Below are 12,266 nucleotides of genomic sequence, written 5' to 3'. Positions count from 1 at the left end.
CAAAAAAGAGCTGCTATCAATATTTTTGCACAAATAGGTCTTTTTGTCTTTTGGGGGATGTCTATGTGTATTTCTCCAACTATCTTCCTAACTCTATAATATCTTCTCTTTTTTCATAATTTGTTTTCTATAATATGTTCTTTAAGGCTAAGGACTATGCTCTTTGTATGGCCCCCTGGAGGTCCTTGGCCAAAGTAATGACAATAATAATTACAGCTGATGGTTATAACAGGATTTCAAAGTTGAAAGGTACTTCAAAAGTCATCTAGTCCAACTAGATATTATTCTATATTGTGTGTATAATATATTCATAAATGTAGTAAATTACATATTATTTGTTTTTTTGGAGGGGATTGGAGCAATGAGGGTTAAGTGACTTGCCCAGGGTCACACAGCTATTAAGTGTCAAGTGTCTGAGGCCAGATTTGAACTCAGGTCCTCCTGAATCCAGGGCCAGTGCTTTATCCACTGCACCACCTAGCTGCCCCCTAAATTATATATTATTGCATATACTACATAGCATATTACTATATATAGCATATTTATTATTCTATATACTATATCGTATGTTACTATATATGATACAATATCTTACTACATATGGCATGTTTATTATTCTATATACTACAGGGTATGTTACTATATATGATACAATCTATCACTACATACGGCATGTTTATTCTATATACTATAGGGTATGTTACTATATATGATACAATCTATTACTACATATGGCATGTTTGTTATTCTATATACTATATCGTATGTTACTATATATATGATACGATCTATTACTATATCTAGAATATATACAGTATAGTGTATGTATATAGTCCAGTTATAGTTCTATAATATCTAAAAAATTAATACCAGGTCATTAGGAGAGGAGGCACACCAAAAATCAAAGGAAAGCTGGGAAGGCTTCATGTAGAAAGTAATGCTTGAGCTTAATCTTGAAGGATACTGGGCAAGTTGCCAGGGCAGGGCTTCTTGACTTTTTTTATTTTTTGCCTCATGGACCCCTTTGGATGTCTGGGGGAATCTGTGGACTCCTTGGAATAATGTTGCTTAGTATATAAAAGAAAATACAGTAGATTTTTAAAAAATGAATTATTTAAAAATGGTTATCAAGATATAAAAAGGACCAAGCCCATGGACCCCAGATTAAGAGACCCTGATCCAAGATGACAGAAAGCACCACAATGATGACCAGTCCCAATCTCCATCATGTCAAAGAAACGCTGCCACCTCCTAAGTCCCTGCTTACTTCACTCAGTCATGACTGGCCCATTACAAAAGGCATTAGACAAAACTTTCAGCTCCCCCAGTCTTCCCTATTAGAAAACAAGGATGCTTCTGGCCCCTGCTATCCCTTGGCCCCTGACTGGAATTTTTTTTTTTTAATTTTTTTTTTTAGTGAGGCAATTAGGGTTAAGTGACTTGCCCAGGGTCACACAGCTAGTAAGTGTTAAGTGTCTGAGGCCAGATTTGAACTCAGGTCCTCCTGAATCCAGGGCCAGTGCTCTATCCACTGTGCCACCTAGCTGCCCCCCTAGACTGGAATTCTTGACAGGGCTTATAACTACCACAGGTCTCAAAGGTGGGGAGAAAAAGAAACAAACATCTGGGAACATGAGTGACTAGTGGCGTAGATGGACACATGCATTCTCTCTCTCTTTTTTTTTTTTGTGGGGCAATTGGGGTTAAGTGACTTGACCAGGGTCACACAGCTAGTAAGTGTTAAGTGTATGAGGCTGGATTTGAACTCAGGTCCTCCTGAATCCAGGGCCAGTGCTCTATCCATTGCAAGACACATGCATTCTCATTCTTTTTTAGTACCTAGCATCATTCCTCATTTGTGTATTATCAGTAAAAACCCTAAAGAAGGTGTTTCCTGAGCACCAGATATCCTCTAAGTTGATTACTCCCAGAATTTTACCTCAGCAATTGTTCTGCCCCAGGCATAAACACCATCTTCACGTTCGTGACCACTGAGGTAAGCAAAGACTCTTTTTGTGTTGGGCTGAACATATAGGCTGGTTTGTTTGGCTGACACTGAAGAATTGTGTTTTGTCTGCTGCCTTTGGACCTCAGAAAGGTGCGCCTAGTGAGAGAAGAGTATCAGGGAGCATGACATTAATGAATTTAGCTTGGGGAGGATAGAAGATTCTGTGAAGAATCAAGGAAGGAGATAGGGGTGTTAGGAAACAAAGAGAATCATTGACATGCATTTATTTTATCATCTATAATACAGGAACCAAATCTATTCAGATGAAATAACCCAGGTCAAAAATTAATTTCCCAAGTAATAGTACTAATAACCATAGCTTTCATAGCATATTAAGTTCTTCAAAGGCCTTGATATTCTCTTTTTTGGTCCCCACAGATAGTACTATTATTACTCCCATTTTACAGATAAGAAATGAGACAGGCAGAGGTTAAGTGACTTGTCTAGGATCACACAGCTAATAAGTGTCTGAGGCAGGATTTGAATAGAGGTCTTCCCCACTCTAGGCTCAGCACATTATTCAGTATGTGTAACTGCATGAATGTGTGTATGTGCATGTGTATGTATATATGCATATATATACATACATACATACACATAGATATGGGAGGAAGAAAGAGATGGAGACAGAGAGAAAAGAGACAGATGAAAGTGACACAGAAAGAGAGGGGAGAGGAAAGGAGAAGGAGAGGAGAAGGAGAAGGAGGAGGGGGAGGAGAGGAGTGGAGGAGAAGAGAAATGGAAAGATGGAGAGACAGAGAGACAGACTACTCCCAGTTCTGGGCCATTAATTCTGGGCCAGTTCCTGCCATTAATCATGTAGAAGTGCCCATTCAATGTATTAAGAGGAATCACAGAAGGCAATGAAGAGATGACTTTCTAAATATGTACTCAACCCTTGGAATAGATGGTTTCTATGTTTTCTGCACATGTTTATGTGTATTTTTATGTGGCCGTGTGTGTGTTTGAGTTCCTGTTTTAAACAGAATCACAGATTTATTTGTGTTATCTGAAAAGCCTCTTAAGGAATTTTGCAACTTTGGGTCTAGGTCTTTACTCACTTACTTGCAGATACCACACACACACACACACCCCTTTCTGGACTGCTCAGAGGCATAGTTCCATCTCATCTTTAAGCTTACAATAATTCAATAATGTGCCTTCATTTTCTGTCTAGTACTTCAGCCTGTTTGGTCTTGTGAGAAATCCTATTTCTGAGATGTCACATTTCACTGAGAACCTTGACTGGTGCTTCTCTGGACATTTCTTCACTTTGAGAAATCTTCCCACGCTGGGACAGCACATTCGGGTGGAAACTTCTCCAAAGCACGGGGGTTGGGGGGGGGGCGGGCAGGCATTTTTCCCAGGCCCACATCACCAATCATCTCGCTAGAGCTGACCTTTCTCTTCCCTCCTCTTTTATGAACAGTGATCCTGACTGATTAACCATATGGATTGAAACCAATTTCTGAATTTCACACTTCTGAATGTCTCCATTGCAATTAGTTTTTCACTCTTTGCTCTTTTCACATATTGAGACAGACCCTTAGGAGTGATGAGCAATGAAGCCATAAGACTCATCTTTCAGGTACTCAGTGTAATTGCCTATGTACATATCCACTGGGCCTTTTTCTCGTCTTTGCTAAGGTCATAATTCATGGTTCCCATTCAAACAAAACACACTTCAATTGGACTTGTCCGCCCATTGAGGTATCCTTCAAATGCCAACTCTGTAACCATTCCTAACTGGCCAGAAATGAAGGCTAGCTCAAGGATGCATTTTTCTGAATCCAACTTTGTTTTAGATATTGGTAGAGAAATGGGAGCCATGGCTGAGTTTGGCCATACCTTCACACTCACTATGTACTTCAGTAACTTCCTCTCCTCTTGAGAGGGCTCCATCCAGTTACCTTTGACTACCGAGCGCTTTCCAGGGCTGTGGGTGTAAGTTACTTTTCCAGGTTTACCCTCAAAGACACGTCGCCCTGTAAGGAGAATTTGGAAATTCTAAGTTTTCAAGTAAGTACAGGCGTTTCTACTTTATATGGATCAGACTTTTTTATTTGTGTTTTGTATTTATACTAACCCCATTCCCCTAAATAACAATCACTAACATTTCTTAGAGGGCTGTAAGGTTTGGAAAGTGCTTTATGCAAATGGTTTCGTTTGGTCCTCATGACAACCGTGGGAGGGAGATGCTATTATTATCCTTGTTTTACAGGTGAGGAAACTGAGGCTGAGGGATGAAGAAGTAACTTGCCCAGGGTGACATAGGTCACAGGGGTCAAACTCAGGTCTTCCTGACTCCAAGGCCGGTGCTATATCCAGTATGGTGCCTGGTCATAGTGAAGATGCTAATACATCCAGGATCTGGGATTTGCGTCAGAATGGGAATTACAAGAGAGAATGGGACCCATGTAGAACGTGTGAGCAGTCCAAGCATTGCCAAAGGCTCAAATAAATGATTTGTCCACAGTCACTCTATGAGTAAGAGCTGGAGGAAGAATTTGAACCTAAAAAGTATCTTCTGACTCCAAATCCCACACTCTCACCACTACACAAAGCTGCCCTTTCCAAGATCATACAAGGAATGGATCATTTGGGGGTGGCACAAGGGACCACTGGCTCCTCCAGTTTGCTCATAGGTTCGTGCATTATGGGCATACAAAAGATGAATCAAGGACAGCTCTGTCCTCCTTGGTGGCACTGGCTTTTGAACTGGATAGAGTTGAACTGGGTAGAACTGTCTTCCCCATTTGGATGTGAGTTTCTCAAGGGTAGGGATGGCATTAGATCATATAAGGCATTTATTAATCACCTGTTATGTCCTAGACACTGTGCTTCTTTTCTAGTTATATTTCTAGTACACACTCTAGTGCTTTACATATAGTAAGTGTTTTTTCATTCATTCATTCATTCATTCATTCATTCATTCATTCATTCATTCATTCATTTGTTCAACAAAAGATGAGGTTGGGATAGGAAAAAGAAATCTCTGGCTTACCTGGCTCCTTCCCAGTTAATAAATTGGGTATTGTTCCTTTCTTTTCTTTTTTTTTATTGTTCCTTTCTTATAAAACATACCATGCCAGAATTTATAGTGGAAGGGATCCTAGAAAGCCAAAGGTGTGGAGGCAGGAAGAGTTCAGCATTTGTTCATGCCATGGCAGCTGGTTCAGTTAAGGAGGAGTATAGATCATGAGAAAAGGGAGATGAAGCTAGAAAGTTTGTGGAGAGTCTTCAAGGTGAGATTGCAGTTCAGGCCTTTCACATAGCCAGAAACAGACCTTGCCTGCCAACTACCCAAAGCAATAACACTGCTCTTCTCGAGCCTAATACCCATGGCCTAGTTCCACTGTGATTTACTCAGAAAGAATTCACTGGTGACCTATATTGTCACCATCACCTCCATTAGGCTGGGAACATATGTTTTGTTCTTCTCTAATAATAAGCCTTTTCCCACAATTAGCTTCGTGGCCTGGGGATTAAGCATTTCTAAAATAATATTAACTCAGGAGATAGCAGTCTTTTCCTTCCATCTAATCACACCCCGGGAGCATGATTAGCTCCTGACACCTTCGCTGTGCCCTTTGTTCTCAAAGAAGCTGGGAAGATAGAACGCCCTGTGATGCTGGATGCTAAGACAGAGTTTATCTAGGATTTAAGGCATGTAAATTTCTGCATTAAAAAAAAAATGGGCCACATACATACAACAAAGGAGCTATAAGAAGAGATAAATAAAATATTACATATGCATATTAAAATGTCTTCTTTCTCCATTTTACAAACATCCACAGGAGTTTGCTTTGTTCCTTTAAAAAGGCATTCAATCAAAGAAATGAGGTTTCGGAGAGTTTTGTGTAAATCCTAAGGTGAAGTTTATTGTCAGCTGTCTAGGGTTACTGTTGTTAATGAAATAGACCTGATGTGCAAAGTTTCTTAGAGATAGATAAAACTACTACTACTCTACCACCACCACCACACCACCAACCACGACTACTACCGATGACAATAATAATAATAACTCTCATTTACATAGTGTTTGCAAGGTATTTTACATATATTATTCCAACTGAGGCAGCTAGGTAGTACAGGGATAGAGCTCTGGACTTTGGGTTAGGAAGCCTTGAGTTTAAATATAGCCCCAGACACTTAATAGCTGTGTGGCCCTGGACAGGTCACTTAAATCCTCTGTGCCTCAGTTTCTTCATCTGTAAAATAAGGATAATAGTACCTATGTTCCAGGATTGTTGGGGAGATAAATTGAGGTAATATTTGTAAGCACCCTGCAAACCTTAAAGTATTATATCTAGGCTAGTTATTGTTATATTATCATTATTACTATTATTATTATTATTATTATGCCTGACAACAACCCCTTGAGGTAGGTAATACAGGGATTATTGATCTCGCTCTCTCTTTTTTTGTGTGTGTGTGAGGCAATTGGGGTTAAGTGACTTGCCCAGGGTCACACAGCTAGCAAGTGTTAGGTGTCTGAGGCCACATTTGAACTCGGGTCCTCCTGACTCCAGGGCTGGTGCTCTATCCACTATGCCACCTAGCTGTCCCAATCTCTTTTTATAGAAGAAAAAATTGAGACTAGAAGAGGTTAAGTGATATATACATGATCACAAAGCATGTGTCAGAGGTTGGATTTGAACCCATCTCCCTGACACCAAGCCAAGATCTTTATCCACTATTGCAGGGGTTTGTAACCTTCTGTTGGCATGTGACCCTTTGGCAGTCTAGTGAAGCCCACAGTTCCTTTCTCAGAATAATGTTTGTTGCCGACTTTCATAATTAAAGGAAATGCAAAACTTCAGTTAGAGGTTAGTGAAAATAAAGATGCAATTTTCCTCTTGTTCAAGTTCACGGATCCCCTGAAATCTATCCATGAAACCCATGTTAAGAATCTTTGAGGGCAGCTAGGTAGTGCAGTGGATAAAGCACCAGCCCTGGATTCAGGAGGACCTGAGTTCAAATCTGGCCTCAGACACTTGACACTAGCTGTGTGGCCCTGGGCAAGTCACTTAACCCTCATTGCCCTTAAAAAAAAAAAGGAATCTTTGAACTAGGCTATAATTTGTTTGTTTGTTTAGGTCTAACCCAGTGATTTCTCTAGTGTAGATACTTGTAGTACAATTCTTCTTCTTTTTTTTTTTTTTTTTTTGGTGAGGCAATGGGCGTTAAGTGACTTGCCCAGGTCACACAGCTAGTAAGTGTCAAGTGTCTGAGGCCAGATTTAAACTCAGGTCCTCCTGACTCCAGGACGGGTGCTTTATCCACTGTGCCACCTAGCTGTCCATATGATAACTTTTTAGGAAAATGAGATCTCCATGTATACAGCAAGCACACATATGTAATTGATAGATCTAGAAAGAAAAATATAATGGATTCAATCAACCAGTGAGCTAGAAAAACCATGATATTGGTAAAGAGCTTTGGGGGAGAAGGCAGTGATAATTATAAACATTATGTATTTGTATATATCCATTTCATGCTAAAACCAACAAATCATAAATAAGCACTTATTAATTTATAGCAGGCAAATTGTTACTAGCATCTTTTCAACATAATGCTATTTTATTTTATTATGCACTTTAGCCACTTATATAGCACATTGCTCTAAAGATATATTGCTAATAACAAGGAGAGTGGGTTATTTAAGTGGTTGAAGGCCACATCCAGAATATATACACCCAGGAATCTGTAAGCATTATCTGCTTTTGCCAACATTTCCTTCGGAAACTGTCACACCTGAGCTCACATTCAGCTATCAGAATCCCACAGGTGGGAGATAGAAGTGGGGCTCACACCCAACACAGACTGCACAACAAGTTCCATTTTGGGGAACAGTTTCCCCGGGGATCTATAATTTATGACCATCAGATTACCAAAAGGGAAGGCTATGAACACTGCTCAAATTGTTACAAAATACATTAATTCTATTTTTCTTATGGACCCATCTCTCATACTCATATGTGTGGGTTTCATTGCCTCAGTTCAATTCAGTTTAAGAGCCTCCTCTACTGAAGATACTGTGTTTTGTGCTGGGGACACAGACCAGAAGAAAAACATCTGCTGCTCTCAATCAGTCAATTAATGAATATTTATTAAACCCCTGCTATGTGTCAACCATTGTATAAAGCTCTCAAGGAGCTTACATTTTACACGAATACAACAGTTACATGGGTAAGTCAAGAAGAAAAAGTATGAATAATCTGGAAATTGATAAAGATTGTTATCTGTAGCAATTTATATTCATTTATTTAATATGTTGTTATATAGAAATATAGTTATACACATATATTTTATCATAAGTAGAAATTGTCATAAAATGAACAAAAATTCAAAAAATAAATTAGTGTGGGCAAAAGAATTCATCAGTCAATGGTCAACCAGTTGATGAGCCTCTCCAAGTATAATTAGTTTGATTCTCAGCTTCTATATAGCCCAACCTTGGTATGACCTGCTATATCTTCCTACTTTCTTTTTTCCCCCTTTTTTTGGCAGGGCAATGAGGGTTAAGTGACTTGCCCAGGGTCACACAGCTAGTAAATGTCAGCTACATGGTACCGTGGATAGAGCACTGGCTTTGAAGTCAGGAGAACCTGAGTTCAAATCTCACCTCAAATACTTACTAGCTGTGTGACCCTGGGAAAGTCACCAATTGTCTTAAACATCTGGGGCCATTTCTAGTTGTCCTGATAAAATATCTTGCCAACGGACCCAGATGGCTCCAGAGGAAAGAGTGAGGTTGGTGACCTTACACAGCCCTTCTTCACTTAAATCCAATTCACTGCAAGTCATGACATCACCCCAATATCATGGTCCTCTTCAAAAAAGTGAAGGACAAACAACAACAACACTTGTATGTAAAATGGCATAGAGACAAGTTATAGTATATTAAATGGCATAGAGAATAAGAAGGGACAAGATCATTTAGGGAATGGTAAACCACTTCAGTATCTTCCAAGGAAATGCCCAAAAGGGTTACAAAGAGTCAGACACGACTGAAACAAAAAGACTGAACAACAACTGTATACACAGGAATGTGCAAGTGAATCAGAGAGTGATGGGTTTTATTGGGATATGGGAAAGTATAAATTGTGAATATGGTTTCAATTTTTTGCAGTAGAGTGGTTTATAAATTTATCAAAACAGCACCAAGTGGGTTCACTTCAGAGCATAATAGGGTAGAATTTGAGAACTTTGAAATTTTAGGGTAGAGTCTGGTGGAAAGTTCACCAGATCCATGTTCTCTACTTTTTTTTTTTTTTTTGGTGAGGCAATTGGGGTTAAGTGACTTGCCCAGGGTCACACAGCTAGTAAGTGTCAAGGGTCTGAAACTGGATTTGAACTCAGGTCCTCCTGAATCCAGGGCTGGTGCTCTATCCACTGTGCCACCTAGCTGCCCCCACCAGATTCATAATAAGGAGGATTAAAAACAGAAACTCTAGTTTCAAATCCCAGATCTGTTACCTATAACCTCGGCAATCTTGGGCAAATCACTTCCTTAACCTGTCTGGGTCAAATTGTGGCAATGAGAAAGCTCTTTCTATGGTTCCTCTGACAAGACCACCTGGAGGTATCCTTCACGTCCTTCACTCTCAGGAATCTCCCTGGGGATAGCCAAGTATAACCACCAACTCTAGCACCAATCTCTAAGAAAATCATGAAAATGTGTCATTATGTCTTGTCCTCAACAAACAGAAGGATGAATCATGCATAGAAACAGTTTTAAGTCAGACTATCCTAAGTCCATAGGAACGTCCAAACCGTTAAGTGAGTCTCAAAGAGGGAATCCCTTTTTGGAGATTCAATGCAGTCAGTGGAGAGAACTCTGGCTATGGAGCCGGAGTGTGTAGAAAATGGTCAGTAAGGATATTCATGTTTTGAAAGCCCAGTGACCAGGGAAGAGATGAATATGAATCTCAAATGAGAGGGCACCTTTGAGGTCATTTGACCCATCTACTTCATTTTACAGCTTAGGAAACAGGAGCCCATGGAGTTTAAGTGATCTGCCCAAGGTCTGACGAGAAGTAACATCATAGGTAGGATTTGAGTCCAGATCCTTTAACTCTAGAACCGACACTCTCTTCACTGTAACTTGCTAGCTCTTTGATGTAGTCGCTGACAAATTTAGGAAAAGGGGCAGATTTCAAGGGGCAGGAGGGTGAGGAACGGGAAGAAAAGTGGGAAGGAGAAGAGGAAGATGCTCAGCGTAGTTTGGGACAGGTTAGATTTGTGATATAGGCAGGGTGTCTGATATGTGACTTAAAATAAAATCAATATTTAAGAAATATAGCATTAACTGTGAGATTTGTTCTGCCTTTTACAGCCATGTTTTGTCTGCAGTTCATTAGATAAATACATAGCTAGAGTAAAACATCAATCAGTAAATTGAGGTCATATTCTGAATTCAACAGAACATACTCTATTGGTTGTTTTTTTTTTTTTCCCATACCAACCTTTTAACTGTCTCATTTTGTGTTTCATGAATTCCAGATCAGCCAAAAGTCTGTCCTTCTTTAGCCAATTCTTTCTCTCAAGTTTTTCTGATCTTTGCAAAGCTGTAATCATAGAAACCCAGGGTCTTTATCTTGAATTCTCTTATCAACAGCAATTTATCACACAAGCCGATAATTTGTAATGCCCCTGGAAGTCCATGAGATAGATCCAATTAGAGACAAGTAATTAAAAGGTGAGGGTCATCAAAAGAAACCCCTTTGAAAGATGACAGAGCTTAAGGCATGTCCATGTGGAATCCAAGAGGGGGGGAAATAGAGCTACTGCTTTATTATAAGGATTTAACATATTCAAGTACCATCTTTCATCTCCTGTTCCCCAAATCTATTTGGTGGTGATGGAAGCCTGGTTTGGAATTATTTGTTTTTTAAACACCCACCTACTGCCTAAAGGGGGCAATTCTTAAAAATGAAGATGTGCAGACAGGTCTTCCTCATGGTGAATTAAACTCATTTGTTATTTTGTAATGTATACCATTATTCGCAGCCTTGTACATCGAGAATCTCTTTATCACCTAAATTAGACAATTTCCCAGACAAAACATTCTATCCCCGTAAGAAAAAAAAAAGGCACATCTAGGATATGAAGCCATCCATCCTCTTGCACATTTGAATTGATAGACCCAACTACTCATCCTTTGCATAAATGTGGCACTAGGTTGACATGGACACACATTTAATCCATTTTCCATAAAGTAAAGTGGGAATTGATTCCCTGTTTTTTCCTCTCTCTTACCATCCAGGGGTATGAATGGTTCCCCACATGAAACCCAGACTTCTATAGGATTTTTGAGAATGAGGGTGAGCAAAGAAGTGTTGAAAGAATTCAAACGGGCTGACATCACGGTTTGTGGAGGTGACTTGATTTCCCCTTGGTTTGCTTTTTTATCTGAGAAAGATAATAAAAATTCATGTTTTTCAACAAAAAATTAGAGAAATGTTTTTTTTTTAATTTTGTATTGTCTTTTAAAATTAAGAGATACCATGACTGGATTTGAGCTTCTTTATAGGAAATGTGTACCTCCCCCAAAACCAGAAATTTCAAATTTCATAAAATGGTAGGTAAACTAGTATTATTGTAAATATTTATTTGCATAAATACTCTGAAAATCTGCCAGGGAGCAAACAAATAGCGCCTAGCCCCCAGTAATAACTTGCTGCCCTTATTTAGAGATGATATGCCAACAGGGCAAAATGTTTTAAGCTGGTCATCTATGACCATTCTGTAGCCTTAGTGGCCAATGTAATTTCAGATATAATTGGTTTTATTCAATAACTGAATAGAAAAGTCTATATTTATTGCTTTATTCATGATCCATTTTTATCAATAATGCCCACATTCTAGGATATTTATATTTTGGTCCAACAGATAAATCTATCTATCTATCTATCTATCTATCTATCTATCTATCTATCTATCTATCTATCTATCTATCTATAATCTATCTATCTATCATCTATCATTCATCTATCTGCTTGTTTGATTATTTATCTGCCTATTTGTTTATTCATTCATTCATTTATTCATCCATCCATCCATCCATCCATCCATCCATCCATCCATCCATCCATCCATCCATCCAGGAGGCAATAGGCAGCCACAGAAGATTTTCAAGCCAAGGAATGACATGATCAGGTCTAGGCATAACCAATATTATTAGCCTGGTAGCAATATGAAGGATGAACTGCAAAGGGTAGATAAGGACTCAGGGCCTGCAGAGACTATTAAA

General features: G+C 39.1%; 1 protein-coding gene across 1 annotated transcript in view; it reads right to left on the bottom strand.

Moving 5' to 3' along the window:
* The window catches only part of LOC122731659 (doublecortin domain-containing protein 1-like), a 67,033-nt gene that overhangs the window by 17,530 nt on the left and 37,237 nt on the right, over positions 1 to 12,266 (bottom strand). The window contains exons 10-13 of the mRNA XM_043971913.1: positions 11,273 to 11,425; positions 10,480 to 10,581; positions 3,857 to 3,993; positions 1,940 to 2,104 (exon numbers count right to left, since the gene is read on the bottom strand). Coding sequence (XP_043827848.1) covers positions 1,940 to 2,104; positions 3,857 to 3,993; positions 10,480 to 10,581; positions 11,273 to 11,425 — 557 coding nt within the window. The remainder of the gene's footprint in view (positions 1 to 1,939; positions 2,105 to 3,856; positions 3,994 to 10,479; positions 10,582 to 11,272; positions 11,426 to 12,266) is intronic.

This window comes from Dromiciops gliroides, chromosome 6, assembly GCF_019393635.1.
Source record: "Dromiciops gliroides isolate mDroGli1 chromosome 6, mDroGli1.pri, whole genome shotgun sequence".
In the NCBI taxonomy this organism is placed as follows: domain Eukaryota; kingdom Metazoa; phylum Chordata; class Mammalia; order Microbiotheria; family Microbiotheriidae; genus Dromiciops; species Dromiciops gliroides.
Note: the sequence above shows the minus strand (reverse complement) of the source record. Positions and strands in the feature narration are given on the sequence as shown.